Source organism: Dama dama, chromosome 6 (assembly GCF_033118175.1).
Source record: "Dama dama isolate Ldn47 chromosome 6, ASM3311817v1, whole genome shotgun sequence".
In the NCBI taxonomy this organism is placed as follows: domain Eukaryota; kingdom Metazoa; phylum Chordata; class Mammalia; order Artiodactyla; family Cervidae; genus Dama; species Dama dama.
In genome coordinates this window covers 29,410,546-29,433,002 of record NC_083686.1, presented here as the reverse complement: position 1 = coordinate 29,433,002, position 22,457 = coordinate 29,410,546, and the positions used below count along the sequence as shown (strand labels likewise).

Here is a 22,457-nt window from a genome sequence, read left to right as displayed (position 1 = left end):
ATGGTTTTTTTATGGTAACCACTGGTCTGTTACTGCCATTTCTTCTTTGGTGCTATTTAGTAAAGAGCAGAGTAAATATTTGTAGAAAATGTATGACTTCATCTCATAGGATTTAAGGTGGAGGATCCATTACTCTGTCATCCCTTTGACTATAGCTGCCCATTGTCTGCCAGAATTTATACTTGAGGACTATTAATGACTGAGAGCATTTTCTGCACTTTCTAATAAGACACTATTTTGGCTTTGTTGCCATATAGTTAACCTGATAATTAATTCATGTGTCAGTTGATAAATGTGCATTTCCATATTGTATATTTATAAATGTAAAATAAGCATGATGCAGATACTAGGGAGAGGTAGGAGGATATAGACAGTTGCTGGAAAGGGTTAGAAATTGTGTAGTGCTTAGATGCTAATATTTGGATGTGTCAGATGCTCAGTTGTGTCTGACTCTCTGAGACCCTTTGGACTGTAGCCCGTCAGGCTCCTCTGTTCACGGGGTTCTCCCGGCAAGAATATCGGAGTGAGTTGCCATTTCCTTCTCCAGGCGATCTTCCTGACCCAGGGATCAAATCTGTGTCTCTTGAGTCTCCTGCATTGACAGGTGGATTCTTTACCACTGCGCCAGCTGGGAAGCCTGAAATAATAAAAAATGACAGGCAAAGGAAATACATTATTTAAAAATGTATTAAGTAAAGCATCCAGGTGTTATATATGTTCTCTTGCTCTACTGCATTTGCCCACTTCTGTCTAAAGCTATGCCCTATTGTTCTGCCTGACAGCTGGCCCTTGGTAGACAAGTAAATGGAATTGGGACGTATGACAAGTACTGTAGGTGTTTCTTAGTGAGATTTGTATTTTACTTTAGTTGTTAAATATTTTTTTCAGGTGTGGCACTCATTCAGTGAGCCATCCCTTCAGAAAAGTGCATCGTACTTTTCTGTCAATAAAAAAAGCTCTTGATGATACTATACGTGGTGGCGTATAATTTAGGTTCAGCTTTGGAAAAACGCAAGTTCTAGTTAGAAGAATTAAAACCCAGTTCTAATAATGACTTCCTTCATACTTGAATTACTTTCGTGCCTGCTGATTGCTTTTGCCCATTTCATCTACTGTGATAACACTTGAAAGCAAGTGCGCCGCTCCACTCCAGAACTGGTTTCTAAGCAAATAAATACTGAATGGTTTTATGGTTATTCTGGTATAAACTCAGTATTCAGACATTCAGATTTACCTCCTTACATTCTCAATTTTTTTTTCTTTACTCTTTAGATTAAATTTTATGATGAAAAGTGGAATTGTCTTTTCAAGGGCATTTGAGAACAGACCCTAATACCTTGAAGAGTGTTGGCTATCAATAGCCCTTTCTTAAACAACAAAAATATGAATAAATTAGTAAAAAAAGAAAATTTTACCAACAAAAGTCCTAAGCCATTCGTGGTTTCATAAGATCTTACTTAAGCTTTCTTGTCCCCAGCTAAGTATCCACAACCTCTTTCCTCAGAGTGGCCTATGAAAGTCATAGTTGGATAGCTTTTCTCTGGTGTATAGGTTGTGCAGGTATTATTAAGCAGAATTGTGTGTGGAAAAAAAACAGGAGGTAAAAAGTCCTATCTATCTTGTTGTTGTTCAGTTGCTTAGTCATGTCCAGCGCTTTGTGACCCCATGGACTGTACCACACCAGGCCTTTGTGTCCTTTACTACATCCAAGAGTTTGCTCAAACTCATGTTCATTGAGTCCATGATGCCATCCAACCATCTACTCTGTCATTCATTAGGGACAGTCTTTGAGCCCATCCATTACCTTCCTTGAGCCTAGGTTTCTTCACCATTAAATGGGAGTAAGATACGTGTCCTTATAGCAAAGGATAGTAGGAGTTTAAATGATATGTGAGTGTGAAATGCTTTGCAAGCTTTAGAAAGCTGTGCAAACATAGGATGTGATCATTTTTATTGTCCTCATTATCTCCATGTTAGGTAAGATATGATCATTAAATAAGCAAGGCAGGGATTTTTCTAGTATTGCCTTTTGTCTGTGTTTTAATTCATTTACCTCCTGCTCCCCGGTTGAGAGTTGCATCTTTGCCCTTGTGATCAGTGAGGGATTCCTTCCAACATGATAAGGGGTGAACTTGAGTGGAGATAAGCTCGTTACTGCAAGTTTCAGGACCTAAGTACTGTGGAACAGTGCATTATCAAGAAAACAAGTTTGGAAAAGAAAATGAGGAATCCTGTAAAAGAATTTTAACTGTGAATGATGTTTTATATTGAATTTCTCTCATATTTTTCCTCCTTTACTTTGGTTGTCAGCATGTGGCTTATTGTAGAGGAGTTGGATTTTGCTGACTCCCAGCCACTTCTGAGTAGAAATATTTCTTTAAAATATGGAGAGGATCATTTGTAACCATTGATATTGGGTGAAGAAAAGTCAGAAAAATCAGAGGATGTGCTAAGTCTTCCTAGTTATTGTGCTTAATGGGTTTTCTCCAAAGTTTCTGAAAAGTCAGAAGAAAGTGAAAGAAAAGAAAGTTTAGAAAAGAAAGACTTACTCATATAGTGAACCTTTCCTTCTTCATGAAGAAGCTTTTTAGGGTTCCATGCTCAATTCTCCCTTGCTTCCAAATAAAATGAACAACAATTTGTGTTTCACAATAGTGTGGAAGTGTGCCTTTCATATTACCAAGACTATAACCTTTGTTTTAAAGATGAATTCTAGACCTAACCTTTTTATGAATTAGGATTAAACATGTCTCAGTGTTATGTGTATTGAGTTTGATGAAATATGTGTTACAGCCTTTGCTTCTTTCCTCTCCCATTAGGTTCTTATTCATTCTCTTAGGTCCTAAGGGGAAAGCCAAGTCTTACCATGAGATTGGCAGAGCCATTGCCACGTTGATGTCTGATGAGGTAGGGAATCGGGAAGACGGTGATCTGTGAATGTCATTCTTGTATTCTCATACTGTGAGTTGGCTATCACAATTTATTCAGTTAGAATTATGTAGTTACCAACCTTCTTTAAAACATGAGGGGCAGTCATTTGTGCAAATGAGCTGACATCTGCTTTTAATAGTTCTCAAAAAATAAATTTTGTGTTAGAATAAGTCATATTTTCCTTTCTCTAAACATTTGCAGTTCTGAAAACTGAAGTATGTTAAATATTATTTAAAAGGTTCAAGTCCCTGTATTAACATAATCTCTTAAAATGTTTAATATATTCATCCTGCAAATTCAAGTGTTTTGTTTCAGAAATGGGTTTTATAAAATAATGCATAGTGAAATGCATTTTCCCTTAGGTATCAGATAGCACCTGTTTTTGTGGTTTGCTTATCTTGTGGGAAGGAATAACACACATACTAAAATGCATTAGCAACCATTGCTTCAAAGTATCTAGCACTTTGGAATTTTGACTGTACTCTCATAATAGCTTAAATGTCGCTACACACATCTTAGACATATTGAAACTCCAAACTAGTCTCATAGTAGGAGAAATACTATTAGAATATAGGATCACTGATTTCTGCTTTTATGCCTTTCTAGCTTGCTATTTTGCCAAATGTTTTGTTTTTGCTTCATTGCTTGATATCTTAGCTTCTCCATGTGTTGAGTGGAGAATAGAGCATTTAGTTATGGCAGTTCTATTTGGTGATTACTCAGATGGTTACTTAATTTGGGAACACTGATGAATAGCAATACTTTTTTTTTCCTTTGAGGCAACTAAACATCTCAGTGGGTTCTTTTATTTATTTCTGCATATTTACAATTTCTTAATTCTTCGCCCTAAGATGTATTGATTAGAAATGCTTTAGGCAAAAAAGAAAAAGAAGAAAAAGAAATGCTTTAGGCTGCAAATTTCAGAAAATCTGACTTGTTGTGGCTTAAACAATTTAGGGTTTGTTTTGTACACGTGTTAGGAAATTCGGAGGTAAGTAGATCCTGGAGTTGGTTTACCTTAACTGCTTAATGGTAAATCAAGTACCAAGGCTATTGCTTTGTGGTCGTAAGATGGCTACTGCTGTCAACTCCAGTCACACCATCTGTAGCAAAGCAGGAAGGAGGAGGCAGGGTATATTAGCTGTGTCTTTCTTTTTGAACTGGTATTTTAGTGCTCCCCACACACATTTTTTTTCTTTTTTTCTAATCCCATGAGTCAGAACTGCCCATCTTTACCTGCAGGCTAGTCTAAGAAAGTGACTGACTTTCCAGCCTCCATAGTGGGAAGTAGCAAGAGAAAATAAGGCTGTAGACAGTTGTGTCTACTGCAGATGTTATGCTTACACTTTGAATGACCTCCCCTAAACCCCAAAACCCCCACGCCATTACGTGTTATTTGATAGCTTTTACAAATTCTACCGAGGAGAAAAGACTTAGTAGCAATCTTTAAGAATAGCCAAAGGGATCAAACAGGGGCCACCTTCTTTCCTGGAGACTGAAGAATTTGACTTATGAGGTGTGAAAGGCTTGGGTTAGGTATTAAAGACTTTCAGATTATCAGGCACATTAGAAGAATGGAATTATTGACAAAGAGTATGATACACATCTGGAAGCTCCTGCTGTGGATATTTGCATAAAACACATGGAACATTTGCTGCCTTGGATGGTTTGGTTATTGGCTTCCTAAAAGACAGACAGATGATCACCTACTTAAAACCCCTTTGCTTTAATTCACATTATTTGTGTGTTTGAGAGCTGCAGAGTTTGAGTTTTAACCAGTCTTAACACTCAGCTTGAACTTTTCCTTCTTGAATTAGAAGCAGTGGTTTGGCCCAGTAGTTTTTATTTCAGGGAATGATTGTGTATTTCTCTAAACTCTTTTCATCTGGCTTCCATAGCAACCATATCAGTAATAGTACATACCAGTGGGAGATGAAAGGCAATGCTATTTTATGGTATTGTTAGGAAAAAATCATATAAAAGAAGCACAGCTGTTTTCTCATGCCTCTACCTATATTCTTTGGGTTCATAATCTGGATACTAAACTATTTTGGATTAAGCTGAACAGTAGGAAATATGAGGCTCTGGTCACAGTAATGTTAAAATAGATTTTGGATTGCATTCTTCAGCCTCAACATCTGAGGCATGTGGAGAGTTCTCTTGTTGGATCAGCACATCTCTTCTTACTCTTTAGGTGTTCCATGACATTGCTTATAAAGCAAAAGATAGGCAGGACCTGATTGCTGGCATAGATGAGTTCCTAGACGAAGTCATTGTCCTTCCACCTGGCGAGTGGGATCCAGCGATCAGGATAGAGCCTCCTAAGAGTCTTCCATCGTCTGACAAAAGGTAAGATGATCAGGCCATTGAGAGTTTTAATCTTTGAGAAGGAGATTTTTTTTTTTTGGAAGAGGAAAGAGGTTCTGTCTAGTGCCTTAATATTGACAGATTTCCATTCAACTCGAGGTATTATCTCAAATGAATCACACATGTGCCTTTGTTTGACATTTGGTTGACACTGGAAAATGAGCATGTGGTGATATTCTTCAGTGATTACAAATTAGAGATCTCAGATTACAATATTGGAATACACTGTAGAGATTCTTTTGGGATGTTTCTGGGACCCCTATATAGGTGGAAAGATCAGTTTATTTGAGGTGACTCCCTGTAGATTTAAGAGGTTAAGAAATTGGGTGAGATAATTGAGGGGAAGCCATTTTCTAGAAATCTGTGATTTTCCAGATGAAACAATTTCCCTTTCGTACAACATATAGTTTATTCAACTTTTTATTCATCTACTCATTTTTCTTGGCACTAACTGGAACACTTTAAAGTTGTCTACTTCCCTGGTAAAGAATCTGCCTGGAATGCAGGAGACCCCGGTTCAATTCCTGGGTCAGAAAGATCCCCTGGAGAAGGGATAGTCTATCCATTCCAGTATTCGCGGGATTCCCTGGTGGCTCAGATGGTAAAGAATCTGCCTGAAATGTGCAAGACCTGGGTTTGATCCCTCAGTTGGGAAGATCCCCTGGAGGAGGGCATGGCAACCTAGGCCAGTATTCTTGCCTAGAGAATCCCCATGGGCAGAGGAATCGACAGTCCATGGGTCGCAACGAGTCAGACACCAGTGCGCGATTAAGCACACATATGATGGTGGCAGGAAATAATGATCTTTCTCCCAAACGGTTTTTGGTCCATCTCTTCATTAGTTAGTGCACGGTGTAGCTAAGAGGCAGGTGAATAAAATAAAACTAATCGTCTCTTGGGCTCTGTTGTCTTGATTAGAAAGAATATGTACTCAGGTGGAGAGAATGTTCAGATGAATGGGGACACGCCCCACGATGGAGGCCATGGAGGAGGAGGACATGCAGATTGTGAGGAATTGCAGCGCACTGGAAGGTAACTGATGGATTCTTCTGTCGTTCATGATGAGGTTCCCTTCTGGTCTGAATTCCCCTTAATCGTTCTATCAGTGCTTTGCTCACTGGTTTGTATGTTTGGTCAGCCAGCACAAGTTTATGGTGTATCTATCAGTCAGTCACACATGCTTGGGCTGCAGCAGTGAATAAATGGAAAACCTCTGTCCTTAGGGGTCTTACTTTGCAGTGGTGGGAGACAACCAATGAGCAAATAACGAAATGCAAATCTGATTGTATGGGGCAAAGTAAAGCAGAAGTAGGGAGTTTTGCAACAGGCGAAAGGTACTAGGTAATACCATTTTACATAGCGTGGTCTGTAAGGAAAGGCCATAAAGGGAATTGCAGCATTTGAGGAAAGTCCTGAAGAAGTGGGGAGGCAGATCCTAGGGTTGGGCGGGGAATGGAGAACAGCAGGGTGCCTAGTGGGTGCTGGGTTGGCACAGAGGCCAGTGTGATGGCAGGTGCATGAGTGAGAGCTGTTACAGAGAGAGACGGGGGGTGGGTGTGTCAGAAAGGCCAGTCTCCCCTGCCTCCTTGACTTTCTTGATTCCATCTCTTCCTGATACATTTACTCAGAAGTGTACCCATATTACAGAACAGAGTGCAGAGTCACAGAACATGTAACTCTCTGAACAGAGTTACATGTTACAGAAATGAGTGACTGCCGGGCTACCGTCTCCTCGGCCTGCAGTGGGGAATTCAGGTTTCTCAGGCAGCTTTGGCTAAATCTCTTTTTATTAGAATTATGCCTGAACTATTATGTTCTCCATTTCAATCTGAGTTAACTACAGTTTTAAGTAGGATACTCGTTTATGAAGATATGACTTTTTAAAAAACACTTCAGATTTTTGAAAACACAGAGGTATGTCATTTTAACAGACAACTGAATCTGAATGAAATGACGTTCTTTTCTTCCTCCAGTGAGCCACTTGGGCTTGTTTCCTAAATGAAGAGGATGTTATTTCTCTCCTCTTCCTTCTTAAAGACTAGAGAACAGAACCTTCTCTCTCCCCCATTTTTTCCCTGAATAGTTCTTTACAAACTATTCCCATTAGAACTATCCTTTTCCTTTTCTATAGATACAATTTCTGGGATTTAACTTCTTTATTAAATCAGACTGTAATCTTTGATATTTTAACTTTCCTAAGTGCACTGCATGTCTGCAGTATGTCTGCTGCCACGCAATATGTCTGTACATAGCAAGAAAACTGAAGCAGGGCATTTGAATGCAGCTAAGACAGACACATAATCCTGAGAATGTGTGAGAGACCCTAGTGCAAGTCTTACCATGAGTGGAGGATCAAGACTTCAGGGGTTGTAGAGCTCTGAGAGAGGACATCAAAGGCAGAAGGCACAACATGGGGAAAGCTGAGTGAGGTTTGGTTGAGGGAGTGAGCTGACACGTGACAGGCAGCTGACCTGCGTGTGGACATGAGGAGGCTCAGCTTGCTACGCTCCTCCGTGACACATCTGCATGGCTCTCTCCCTTCATTCTTTCTGATCCTCACCCCAAAGTCACCGGTTAGGAGTCCTGTTCTGGCCACTCTGACATTTCAGCCATAGCAACTCTAGCATTTAACCCAGATCCCCACTTAATTTTTCCTTTGATTTTCAGCCCCATGCATTTTACTTATTTTGTTCACCTCACTCGGAAAATAACTCCATGAAGGTGGGTATTTTTTTCCTGTCTTATTCACTGCTGTATTTCCGGTACTCAGAATAGTGCTGGGCCTATCCCAAATGACCAATACACGTTTGTGGAATGAATGAATGAGTGAATGAATGAATGAGGCTGGGATGGAAGTTCTGACAAGATTAGAAAGGGCCTTATATGATTGGCTCACACGTTGGGATGTTTTCCTTTAGACACTGACACCGAATTCATCTACACAATTCACTCTCATCTAAAGACCAACAGTCTAGGGAATGTGACTGCCTAATTTGGTGATCAAAAAGAAGACAGAAGAAAATGTATTCCTTTACAGTGTTCTGATTTTATCTTAAGGGCTAAAATAGTATCTTGCTGATTCAAACACTTTAAATACACCTTCTCTGTGATTAAATAAGTTATCTCTTGGTTCTTTGCATGATACTTTATTTTACATTGTCACGTTTGCTTTTTCCCTACCCAGGTTCTGTGGTGGATTAATTAAGGACATAAAGAGGAAAGCACCATTTTTTGCCAGTGATTTTTATGATGCTTTAAATATTCAGGCTCTTTCAGCAATTCTCTTCATTTATCTGGCAACTGTAACTAATGCCATCACTTTTGGAGGACTGCTTGGGGATGCCACTGACAACATGCAGGTGGGTTTGGTTTGGGAAGACACAAATAGTACAGCCAGATTGCCTTCCTCACCCCTACAGCTCAGCGAGAAGCAGATGGCCTTTCAGTTACTCAGCGTGATTTTCTTTCTTTTGCTGGATGCTGCATTTTACTTTGCTTCTGGTCTGCTGCTGTATTTCCAGCCTTTTAGTAGTTACAAAAATAGCTCGATGAAATCTGGCTTGAGTCACAAGTGGGGAAAAGAAGGGAAGGAAATGAGGATATATAGCTCTATTTGGGCAAAAGCAGATCAGCTGCTTTAATTTTGTGCTGGGTATAAGGTTTCGATCTTCTATTACCTTGAATGTATGGACCACACTGTTAAACTTGATGTATCAAGTTTTGGGGGAATGCCTGGTTAGCTTCCTTCTACATGTGAGCAGAGGATGGGTGTTTTGCTCAAGACTGAATTTGTATCTTTGTGAGAAGAACTCAGCTTTAAGGATAAAAGCTACCAGTTGGTTTTCCTATTCCTGGATCTGCCTCTCGTTAAGCCATTAAGACTCTAGCTTATTTTTTTGGTTGCTTTGCAGGTGGCATTTGCCCTTCTCTTGTAGCCATAATAGCTGAAGTTTTAGTGATAGAAAGATATTTTTAATTCCCATAATCAGAAAGATATGTACAAAACCTCTTTTAGTTGATCCAATCATTATGGAAAAAAATAGGCATTGTGCTAGTTGCTGAGTATAGAGTAGTGAGTGAAGCTGAAAAGAACCAGATTCAAGCCCTTTTCAAACACTGTTCTTCTGTGTTACTACTTATTACTGTTTAACCTATGTGACATTAATAAGTGCTGCCAACCAGCTTATTTGAAATAATAGAGCTGCTTCCAAAGGATTGCTTTTCTTCTACATCTGTTTTCTCCCCTGGGCACATTTCATGTTTTAGATTTCTGCTTAAACACAAAATTAATATGGAGACGCTCTGTGACACCTGTGTTGACCCAAGCAAAAAGGGAGACATTGCTTTAAGCAATTATATTTCACTTGTTAAGAGCACTTTCATCTTTTAGTCTTTATCTATTACTGCATAGCATGTTACCCCCAAATCTGAGGCTTCAAACAACCATTTTTTCCTTCTCTCTTATGGTTTTGGTGGTTGATGGACTCGGGTGGCTGGTTCCCTTTGGTCCTTGTAGACTTACAGTGTTTTGGCAGCTGAGTTTGGAGTTGCCTGAGGGCTTCTTTCCTCACTTGACTGCTGGTGGGGCTGGGGGCTCCCCCTATGACTATTCCAAGGCTGGCTTGGGTTTTCTCACAGCTGGGCACTGTGATGCCTCCCGTGACCTCCTGCTCCTTTGAAAGGGAGCGGTTGCCACTTGGCTTTCCTTGTTGCCATGTGAATATGCACTCATTATTCATTTTCTGATTTTCAAAGAGAGGTTGGAAATTCAAATTCTTAAGTGAAATCTGGTGATTCTGAAATATTGGCCAGTGATTAACATTTTATTTTATTTTTTTTTAACATTTAAAAAATTACATTGTGCTGGCCAGAAAGCACTTAGCTGTGTATTCCCAAGTGTGGGGAAGAGAAGCCAAGCGTTGTAGACACGGAGATGAAGTATACAGAGAGAGTGTCTTCCCCTTTTTCCTCGTTCATAGACAAAAATGAGTAAATGTAACAGTAAGTCAGTAATGATATTGCTACAAAATCTGTTCTGAATTCAAATTGCGTGATATTTCTTCATCTAAATGAAAGTCTAATGATAATTAAAATACATCATTCAAAAGAAGAAAGTGGGGGAAAAAGGCACTGGGGAAGTACCCTGAGGCCAGCACGAAGAAGATAATACAGGCAACCTCGTGTTAAGTGAAGGACAGGGAAGCCTGGCATGCTGCAATCCATGGAGTCGCAAAGAGTTGGACACAACTGAGCGACCGAACAATATTTTAAGAAAAATCACAGAAAGCTGTGATTTTGAAAGGGCAGCAAGAACGAAACCTCCTTCTGTCTTGCACAATATAGAGAGACTTTCTGGTGAAGATAATTTTTCAACATTTTTTTTTTTTAATGTTCTTATTGAGATGGAGACATAATGACACTTCCTATGTGTTAGCCTTTTGCCTTTTTAAGCTGAATAGAACTCTTCAACTTCATGAGACTTAGCTTTATAAAGTTGCATCAGAGAGAGAAATCTGTTCAAGTCTATTGTTGATCCCTCCTGGTACATTATTTTGCTTATGAGCGAGTTCTGTAAAGATTCAGTTGTGTAACATACGTAGTTACTGTGGGTTTTTCCCCTGTGACAAGTGTTATGGGAAAGGCCTTGCTGGTGGAGTAAGCTGTTTTCTGGATTCTAAAGATTTTAGGAGAAATGTCAATGCTTTCAGTGTCCATTAAAATGACCATTTGCTGGATGTTACTTCTGGGAGTTGACTTAATCAAGTATCTAATTGAAACCTATGAGGATAATTTGTCAGACATAATGGACCATTGTATCAGTAAATTATGTAACCTCCATGGATAATTTCACTGAAACTGAATTTGTTTTTTTTTAAACTTTTTCTGAATGAAAATAGTATTGGATATATTTAACACTCATATATACATATATTTAGTCCATGTCATTTCTGAAGACTTTTTTGTTTTAAGAAATATGTTGATGAAATACTACAATTTGGTACTTTCAGTGGGTGGCAGAAACATTGAAAAACAGGGGTTAAAAAATTAATGATCGTTAATAGATATTTCTTGAACAGAATGCTTTCATATCAATTTCTTTCGGGTGGAATGATGCTGTTAGTAAATAAGTTCATAGATTCAATGGTTTTTTTGATATAATATGTGTAAATATAGTTTGACTAGGGCGTGCACACGCATACCCAACTCAATAGTTATATAGTAATTTTACATATCCTAGAATTTAAATATGGAAAAATTTTGCTTATAGTCATCTAATTAGGTTTTCTTGCAGTGGAAGATGACTTAGATGGGTGTATCTATTGGTTTTATCTATTTTGAAGACCAGGGAATAAGGTGAATTTAATATGTTGACGACTCTCTCAAAACTGAAAGGGTATATTCTTTAACATACAGAGGTGTTTTTTGCAATATGAACATTGGGGTGCATGCATCTTTTCGGAATTACATTTTTTTTTTTTTTGCTAAATATATGCCCAGGAGTGGGATTGCTGGATCATGTGTCAACTCTGTTCCTAATTTTTTGAGGAACCTGCATACTGTTTTCCACAGTGTTGCACAGTTTACATTCCCACTAACAGTGTAAGAGGGTTCCATTTTCTCCGTACCCTTTCTAGTATTTGTTATTTGTAGACTTTTTAAATGACAGCCATTCTGACCAGTGTGAGGTGAAAGTCTCACTGTAGTTTTGGTTTGCATTTCTTTAATAATTAGTGATGTTGACCATCGCTTCGTGTTGGACATCTTATACAGAGGTCTTGATGCTCTGGCAGTAAATGTCTTCTTGATTTGGCATCAGGAAAAGAAAATACTTTGTGGATTTGGTGTCAAGGCCCAGATTATTTTACCAGTCTAAGGCAGACGTTGATACATTCCTTTGTGAATATTTATTGTGTGTCTAGTGTGTACCAGGCATTATTTTAAGTGCTGGGGATACAGATAACATGACCAAAGTAGCTAAGAATCCCTATTCTGATGGAATTTGCGATCTACAGTTGATAAGGCAATCTTTTTTATGCCCCCCAGAGATACCAGTAGTGGTCTGTAGTGGACTTATTTAAATGGGTGAAATCTTCTTTCTTCACTAAACTTTCTAAACACTAGATCAGGACTGAGCAGAAAAGCACTGGCACAGCCTGAAATAATCTTCAGTTATATCACATGCCTTCATAAATGTGGCAGTGGGTTATTCGCAAAAGCACAGGCAGCTCAAATGAGTCAACCGGGTACAGTGTCCTTGCTTTTAGAGGCGGGCAGCTGAGAGACGTTCACGTAGGACCTTTATTGTGAGGCTACAAATAGACATGGATGCTGGGCAGAAGCATGTTGTGAAAACATGAATGAGTCACCCACACTGGTGTTGTTGAAGCAAACTCTTCTGCCAACTTCTCTTCAGGAGGTCTTGCCTACTCAATGACAGGAATTTACATTTAAGCATTCATTTCAGAGAAGAAATATACATACATTCTCAGTTATATAAATTCAATAATCACACATATATATGTAATGATATAAATATCACATTATGTGTGTGTGTGTTTGTGTATATACCTATGCACACACCTATTTTGAAGCAAATCTTGGGAGGCATATGGATCATTTCCCATGGAACTGTGTTCAGAATAAATCAGTTGAGGCTCCAGAGGCTCCAGTCAGTTCAGTTCAGTCACTTAGTCATGTCCAACTCTTTGTGACCCCTTGGACTGCAGCACGCCAGGCTTTCCTGTCCATCACCAACTCCTGGAATTGACTCAAACTCATGTCCATTGAGTCAGTGATGCCATCCAACCATCTCATCCTCTGTCGGCCTCTTCTCCTCCCACCTTCAATCTTTCCCAGCATCGGGGTCTTTTCCGATGAATCAGTTCTTCACATTAGGTGGCCAAAGTATTGGAGTTTCAGCTTCAGCATCAGTCCTTCCAATGAATATTCAGTACTGATTTCCTTTAGGATGACCTGGTTGGATCTCTTTGCAGTCCAAGGGACTCTCAAGAATCTACTCCAACACCACAGTTCAAAAGCATCAATTCTTACGCGCTCAGCTTTCTTTATAGTCCAACTCTCAACATCCATACATGACCACTGGAAAAACCATAGCTTTGACAAGGTGCACCTTTGTTGGCAAAGTAATGTCTCTGCTTTTTAATATGCTGTCTAGGTTGGTCATAGCTTTTCTTCCAAGGAGTAAGCATCTTTTAATTTCATGGCTACAGTCACCATCAGCAGTGATTTTGGATCCCAGGAAAATAAAGTCTCTCAGGGTTTCCATTATTTATTTGCCATGAAGTGATGGGACCAGATGCCATGATGATCTTGGTTTTCTGAATGTTGAGTTTTAAGCCAACTTTTTCACTCTCTTTTTTCACTTTCATCAAAAGGCTCTTTAGTTCTTCTTTGCTTTCTGCAGGTTGTGTCATCTGCATATCTGAGGTTATTGATATTTCTCCCAGCAGTCTTGATTCCAGCTTGTGCTTCATCCAGCCTGGCATTTCACATGTAAATTATATAAGCAGGGTGACAATATACAGCTTTGACATATCCTTTCCTAATTTGGAACCAGTCTGTTGTTCCATGTCCAGTTCAACTAGCTGCTTCTTGACCTGCATACAGATGTCTCAGGAGGCAGGTCAGGTGTTCTCATAGTCCCATCTCTTGAAGAATTTTCCACAGTTTGTTGTGATCCCTTGTGACTCAGCTGGTAAAGAATCCACCTGTAATGCAGGAGATCTGCGTTCGACCCCTGGGTTGGGAAGATGCCCTGGAGAAGGGAAAGGCTACCCGCTCCAGTATTCTGGCCTAGAGAATTCCATGGACTGTATAGTCCATGGGGTCGCAAAGAGTCGGACATGACTGAGCGACTTTTGCTTTCACTTTCTCTTAGTCAAAGGCTTTGGTGTAGTCAATAAAGCAGAAGTAGATGTTTTTCTGGAACTTTCTCCAGATATAATCAAATTATAATGGCAGCATAGATAGCTGTATGAATTCTCCAGCTTGCCACATACATTTGAGCTATCATGCTTCTCTGAGAGGACTCTGAGGTTTCCAGAGTGGGTGTGCATGGATTTCTTAAGTGTAGGCAATTAAAGTTTAGCCTGGGCTTCTGGGAGTAACTGAACTGCTTTGCCAAGAGTTGACCTTACTTTCTTCTGGGATCTAGGCCTGGCTTGTTTCCTGTTCTTAAGCAACAGAGTACTAGAGCTTTGGCTTTCTGAGGTCCAAGAATATGCAGTGCTCTCATTGCCCTTTTCAGTAAGCTCCGCTGTAATAATGCTCTGTTCCCCCTGCCATGAAGTGGAAGCGTGTTAGTCCCTCCATCATGTCTGACACTTTGTGACCGCATGGACTGTAGCCCATCAGGCTCCTCTATCCATGGAATTCTCTAGGCAAGAATACCGGAGTGGGTAGCCATTCTCTTCTCCATGGGATCTTCCCAGCCCAGGGATCCAACCTGTGTATTCTGCATTGCAGGCAAATTCTTTACCATCTGAGGGAAGCCCTCCCCTTGCCATGAGGATGCATACATGCCCAGTCATGTCCAACTCTTTGTAGCCCTGTGAACTGTAGCCTGTCAGGCTCCTCTGTCCATAGGATTTTCCAGGCAAGAATACTAAAAGTGAAAGTGAAGTCGCTCAGTCGTGTCCGACTCTTTGCGACCCCATGGACTGTAGCCCACCAGGCTCCTCCATCCATGGAATTTTCTGGGCAAGAGTAATGCAGTGGGTTGCCATTTCCTTTTCCAGGGGATCTTCCCAACCCAGGGATCAAACCCCGGTCTCCCGCATTTCGGGCAGACGCTTTACCGTCTGAACCACCAGGGAATCCCGAATACTGGAGTGCGTTGCAATTTCCTCCTCCAGGGGCTCTTCCTGACCCCGGGGACTGAATTCATGTCTCCTGCATTGGCAGGTGGGTTCTTTACCACTGAGCCCTGCCATACTGTTAAGTAAAAATCAGGGTTTTTATCTTCGCTATCCTAAAAACATGTCCTTTCCACAACTAAAGTCTCTTGTGACCATGCATGTGAACTCATTGCATTAGATTTATATTCTTGGTTGCCAAGTGGGTGTACTGTTCTATTAATTAAATTGGTAAATGTCGATTTAACAAATATTTATGGATAGGTTAGTCTATGGGTAAGATACTGATATAAGGGACATTGTTTTGATACTTTGTGGCAAGTCTTTGTTATTTAAAAGCTGTCCTTAGTTTATGCAACACAGAGAAGTGCTTTCTTTTAAATCAACTGTTGTTGGTTATGAATGACTGAGTACAGTCTAGAGTGAAGACTGAGTGAAGAAAGTCATTTAAATTTTTTTCAAGAATAAATATAATCCTATTTTCACAAACCTTTTAGTAAAAGAAGACAGATTTTTAGGATTTTAGAATTTGTTGAATTTTGTGATATTTATGGAGCCTAACAGAGCACATTTTAAGGGAACTTGTTTCATAATAAGGAACATTTATAAATATAAATTTGGCATCTCCAACTTTGAGGCTTTATTTTAACATACTGCTGTGCTGAGAATATTGGATCAATCTGCTTAAGTTGGAAATGTATCATTTCTTACTCATATATGATGTTCCTCAATAAGATAGACACTTCTTTATGAAGCATCATGCACAGTTTGTAACGGCAGGATTAAAGCAACTGATAGTTACTGCATGAAGACTATATAATAATTTCATCTTCCCTGAATGTTAAGGTGACGTGTTCATCTGCACCAGAAACATATTCCAGTTTGGGCAGGGTTGTCTGTTGGAATGATCCAATTAGGATGTGTTGGTAAGAAAACAATAAGTGTGTATTCAGTTACAAAGTAAAGGGCACTGTGCTGTTTACTTGCCTCCAGGGTATATTAGTCATTCCTTTTCCCTGGAAGAAACTTTAACTTTAGATAATTTGCTTCATTTTATGTATAAGTTTTGAATGAAACCTGTTTGATTGAACTTTGTTTTTTTGTTTTACCAAATTCCATTTAGCAGAAACCTATTTGGTGGTTTTTTCCATGTGAATGACCTCTGTCAACTCTGTTTTCCTGGTGGTCAGAAAATTATGGTCATTTGAGCAGCGGTGAAGATCCCAAACAATGCTAAATTCTAAAAAATATTTTGTATTTAGCTTGAAATCATTTTGAAATAGCTTTGTTTTGAATAAGATAAAATTAAGCATTGTACGAAATTCAAATAGTACAGAAACACTGCATAGAAGATCGTTTTGCCCTTAAATCCATGACTCAGGAGTAACCATTATTAACCTGTTCATGAATATCTTTCTGTGTGTCTTGCAATGCTTGTGTAAACAGATCACTGTACAGGATTTTCTGTAAATGAGATCATATATGCGATCATCTGTGTAACTAGCATTTCAAGAAAATCTTTCCACCTCAATGTGGGTCTTGAACACAGTATTTTTAATGGCTGCATTTCTTTATACACATGGTGTACGTGCTGTGATTTGCTTAATAAATTCTCTTTTAGTGGACTTTTAGTTTTTTTTCAGCCTTTTAATTGGTAAACAGTCTTGGTGCTAAACTCCACTTTCCTTCTTTGTCATTACCTCTTTAGCTAAATTTTTAACAGAATGTGATGGCAGTATATACTTATTTTATTTTTGATATTGATTTCAGATTACACTCCACAAAGGTATACTGATTTAAACTTCTACCAGTAATGGACAAGAGAGCTGGCTTGCTCACTTTCTTGCAAAAACAGGATTTGTCTCATATTCTCATTTTTGTCATTCTGTGGCTTAAAAATGACGGCTCATTTTTTATTCCATTTACATTTCTTTGATTTTTACTGAGAGGTAACATCCTTGCATACTTATTGCTTACTTACGTGATGGATCATTTTTATTCCATTTACATTTCTTTGATTTTTAGTGAGAGGTAACATCCTTGCGTACTTATTGCTTACATGTGTGTCTTTATATTTGTACACTTGGGATATTTCTCTTTGGGGCATTCTTTTTTTCTCATTGACTTATAAGAACTCTCTGTATAATAAGGAGATTTTCCCTTTGCTTGTCAGAAGTATCACAAATATATTTTTCCTAGATCTGCTATATGTCTTTTAATCTTATTTATGATTTTTTTTTTTTTGCTGTAAAGACCTCAATTCTTTTTTTTTGTTTGTTTTTTTTGCGGCGCCGCCCACCAGCTTCCCGCACTCGGCCCGCGAGCGCCGGGACGCACGGCGCAGGCGCCAAGACCTCAATTCTTATGTAGTCAAAATCTTCAGTCTTTTATAGTTTCTTATATTCATGATATATTTAGAGCAGTTTTCCCACCCCAAGATTAGAAAAATATTTACCCACATATCTTAGTTCTTTTATGTTTTCATTTACATTTTTCATCCATCTGGACTTAATTTTTGTGTAAAGTTATACTGGTATTTGATGTTTGGACACTTCAGAGGATCTAGATACGTATTCACAGTTCTTCAAACAAAACAATATTGTAAAGCCTCCCTTTCTTGCTATCCATTCTATTGGACTTGGAACTGAAGCTCTTTAGTAGAGATTTTGGCTCATACTGTTCTTCAAGCAGAGAGATAATTTGTTTTTCAAGTCTTGCCTCCTTTTTTCTGTTCCCGCTGGGCAGTGTAAACAGAAATCCTGTTTATGACGACAGAGCAGTTTTAGGCAGAGATGCTGCACTAAGGATTTGGCAGCTGTGATCTGTCAGGAGAGAAATCACTGATTTATAGTCTGTAGCTACACAGGTGAAGTAAAAAATGAGGGTTGTATATCCAGTCTTCCTTCCTAGTGTAGATGAATGGTCTGTGTAACTGCTGGTTATTAACCATGCTAGCAGGTAGTTCTTGTTTTGATAGAAGAAGGAAGATTGCCTGAATGGGTGCACCTCAAATTTGGACCATATAAAAATCAGTTTGGGAACTTTGAAAACCTATGGATTCCTGGGACCTGATCTTTGGAGATCCTGACTTAGTTGTTCAAAGTGAAGATGCGTTTAGTTGCTCAGTCGTGTCTGACTCTTTTGCAACCCCATGCAAAAGCCCGTCAGGCTCTGTCCATGGGATTCCCCAGGCAAGAATACTGGAGTGGGTTTCCATTTCTTCTCCTTCTCCAGGGGATCTTTCCTGCATGTGTCTCCAGCACTCATGAACTGACAGGCAGATTCTTTACTGCAAAGCCACCCAGGAAGCCCAAAGTGGGAATAAAAATTTAGTATTTCTTTTCCCTAAAAAACAAAAAACAAAACAAACAAAAACAACCCTCCCAGATATTTTTCATGTGACTCAAATTTGATTTAGGTACTTACTTGCATCATCTCATCACTTATATTTGGTCTTGTGGCTTTATGTTGGGGATCTGATATCAAACTCCTGCAGGTAATTCAGGTTTGTTTGCTTATTTCCAATGGCCATGTTTAAAAGTCATTAGGCTGCATCATTTTTCTTGGCTAAATTTCAGATTCAAATGCTAGAGAAGTTTAATTTTATTGATCAACATTCTACACAGTTTCAATAGATTGCAACCAATACGGGCTGAAATTTCTTTTTATGGTTAGTAGACTTTTTTTTTAAAAGTCTTGAAATCTAACAATAATGTTGGTGAATATTTTAGCATTTATTGCCCCCTAAATATTCTTTTCTCGTTTTGTTTGGTTGATAATTGTCAAAGAGACAGAAGATCTTTTGTTTTTTAAGGCAGTTTGGGGTTAATTATTAATCCAAGTAATACATTTCTTAATAAAAAGGACATAAAACAACAAAGGTCATTCTTTAGTGTTATATGAAGATATTAAATGTACTAAATTGCGATAAAGTCAAAGTTGACAGCATAAATGTTGAATGTTTTGTCCTTGAATGCATTTGCTTTGTGTTAGCCATGACAGGTGTGATGGCCTTGACTTATCACAAGTAGCACACAGACAAAAAGCTGGTGCTACCAATTGTAGTTGGATTTTTTTTTCTAAAGAATCTTGCTCCTATGGTGAGATTTCTTCCTTTTTTGTGTGTTCTTATCACGTTTTAAACACTTATTTATTTGTAATTAGAGGATAATTGCTTTACGATATTGTGTTGGTTTCTGCCATACATCAACATGAATCAGCCACAGGTATACATATGTCCCCTCCCTCTTGAACCTCCCTCCCTCAAATTTCTTTTATGCTTGATCTTTCTGAGACTTCAGTTGACTTTCTTGGCCCTTCTATAAAACAAGGACCATCTTGGGTTTAACGTTATACCCTCATGTGAGCAGAAAAATGTTCACAAATTGTTTTACACATGGATTTTGACTTCATTGCTATAAAGGGAAATAAACCATTTTGTTTTATTATGGTTGATTCCGTATGTTTGATACCACAAGGAATGAAAAGCAACAAAATCAGTGGCTGTAACATTGCCGTCTAAGGCTTCTGTGGATTCCAGGTGGCGCTAGTGGTAAAGAAACCACTTGCCAATGTAGGAGACACAGATTGCTGAGTTTGATCCCTGGGAAGATGCCCTGGAGTAGGACTTGACAACTCACTCCAGTACTCTTGCCTGTAAAATTCCATGGATGGAGGAACCTGGAGGGCTACAGTGCCTGGGATCGCAGAGTTGGACGTGACTGAATAGCACACCTGAATCCTGGGAAACACTGAGAATCTAGAGGCTTTTGGCCCCTTTTTGTCTGAGGACTAATCTTCATGTTTTCCTGTCACTCCTATTGACTGTCACGCTCCATCTCCTTCCTCTGTTGAAGGAGAGAGAAGTAATTGAGGCAGGCTGGGAAGAAGGAGACGGGAAGCAGGAAGAAAAGAAAACCAGCATCTTATCGTCTCTCTACTTTATTCTTAGCTTTTTATATGGTATTATCATATTCAGTCCAAATAATTATCCTGTGAAGTAGCTGTTGATTTTACAGAGGCGAGAATTAGGATTTAGAGAAGTTCATAAGTAGTGGACCTGAGATGAAACTGCAATATCCCTGACTCCAAGACTTGCTCTTGTGTTGAGCCACCTGGAGGAGACCTTGGACGAGGCCTAGTTCAGCCTCTTCATCTCTTATCTGAGTAGATTCATTATGTGTACGTTGTTGAGTCACCATGTTGTGTCCAGCTCTTTGCGACCCCACGGATTGTAGCACGACAGGCCTCTCTGTCCCTGAAGTTTACCCAAGTTCATGTCCATTGATTCGGTGATGCCATCTGGCCATCTCATCCTCTGATGCCCTCTTCTCCTTCTGCCCTCCATCTTTCCCAGCCTCAGGGGCTGATGTATATGTTACTGTTCATCAAAAACACATCTATCAATGACTGTGATAAACACATTCTAATCTGATGTTCAGGTTATAAGGCACAGAGAGGTTAAGGAACTTGTTTAAGTCATTACAGAGTAAATGGTATACAGTCTGGACGTCAACTTGAGGTGATCTGACTCCAGAGTCTGTTTTTATACTGTACAGTATGTGAACTATGCCTCGATGTTTTCCTCCTACATGAAGAAACTGAAATTGACAGAGGTTAAGTGACGTTCCCCGGAGAATGCAATGGCACCCCACTCCAGTACTCTTGCCTGGAAAATCCCACGGACGGAGGAGCCTGGTGGGCTGTGGTCTATGGGGTTGCTAAGAGTCGGACATAACTGAGCGACTTCACTTTCACTTTTCACTTTCATTCATTGGAGAAGGAAATGACAACCCACTCCAGTGTTCTTGCCTGGAGAATCCCAGGGACGGGGTAGCTTGATGGGCTGCCGTGTATGGGGTCGCACAGAGTCGGACACGACTGAAGTGACTTAGCAGCAGCAAGTGACGTTCCCAAGGCCATCAGCTCTTTGGTGGCAGAACAGAGTCCAGTCTCTGGGTTTTCTGAGGGCAAGTTGTTAGCTCCTTCTTCTGTTGTGTGGTGGGTATCATCTGATCAGAAATGGAATAAAATAACTGAATCGAAATGGAGCTGAAGTGCTTTGCTGTGCCTGATCCTGCCCCCCTCAGAGTTCAGCCATGCACATTACATTCTCATGAATTGCTAGGGAGTGTGTTCCTCTGTGGGGAATCAGATGTAGAAGTGTTTTTATGAGCCATAGCTATTAAAAATGCACACATCCACACATTATTTCCTTTTTATATTCATGAACATTGACTATAATAAATCAAAAAAAGGCTTTTTTGATAGTTCACTTTACAAATTGCTTTAAATTCTAGTTAAAGTTATTCATTGCATGAGATTATTTTTTAAAATTTCTGTATTGTCAAGACCAACATGTCAAAATGTGGTGAAAATAGTTCTTTTCTCAGAAACACTGGAAACACCTCTGAGTTTAAGTAAGTTTCCAGTGTAATGTGTATAATAAATCATCTGTCTCTGTTTTAAAATTGTCAGCAACAGAATGGAAACTGTAACACTTAGCAAAGGATCAAGTACTGAAATAAAAATAATCTTACCTTTTTAACAATCACATGACTTTCCATAAATCAAAGCTGTTTTCGGGAAGAGATTAGTTGTTATCTTTATTGGATGAGCAATCATGGCTGTTGGCCTTTGATAAGTGGGACCTAGGGTGTGATTTGGGCGTCTTCTTAGATTCCCTTAGTGTTTCCTGGGTACCTGGAGAGCATGTGGGGAATGGTGTGTAGCATGATGGGGGGAAGAGAAATACAGACGACGCTGGAGACCTTGCTCTTGCCCCTCACAGAGGTTAATAGCTACATGAAATCAAATTTGTTGTTGTTATTTAGTTACTGGGTCACGATTAACTCTTTTACAACCCTATGGACTGTAGCCTGCCGGGCTCCTCTGTCCATGGGATTTTCCTGGCAAGAATACTGGAGTCGGTAGCCATTTCCTCCTCCAGAGGATCTTCCAGACCCAGAAATCAAACCCCCATCTCCCACATTGGCAGGCAGATTCTTTACTGCTAAGCCACCTGGGAAGCCCATCAAGTCAAATAGAGTATTCTTAATCTCATATCCCTCCTTTTTTCACTGTGTTCTCTCTTACCCCCAGGCTGTGCGCTTTAGTTTGATACTGCAGTAGTGGTGAGAAATAGTCACTCATGCATACTTGAGAGAGAATGATGTAGTGACACTTGGCCTGTCACCTGTGCCCAGAGCATGGCTTGTCCTGCCATGAGGAGCCTTCCAGCCCCTGCCCTTTGATGTCACACACACTAAAATAAGGCACACGCAC

The 22,457-nt window shown here is 39.5% G+C and overlaps 1 protein-coding gene across 3 annotated transcripts in view; it reads left to right on the top strand.

The window, feature by feature from the left end:
- SLC4A4 (solute carrier family 4 member 4) overlaps positions 1 to 22,457 on the top strand; it is a 355,228-nt gene that overhangs the window by 247,184 nt on the left and 85,587 nt on the right. For all 3 annotated transcript variants that reach the window (XM_061145831.1, XM_061145832.1, XM_061145830.1), the window contains exons 9-12: positions 2,820 to 2,907; positions 5,126 to 5,280; positions 6,217 to 6,330; positions 8,483 to 8,657. In XM_061145831.1, coding sequence (XP_061001814.1) covers positions 2,820 to 2,907; positions 5,126 to 5,280; positions 6,217 to 6,330; positions 8,483 to 8,657 — 532 coding nt within the window. The remainder of the gene's footprint in view (positions 1 to 2,819; positions 2,908 to 5,125; positions 5,281 to 6,216; positions 6,331 to 8,482; positions 8,658 to 22,457) is intronic.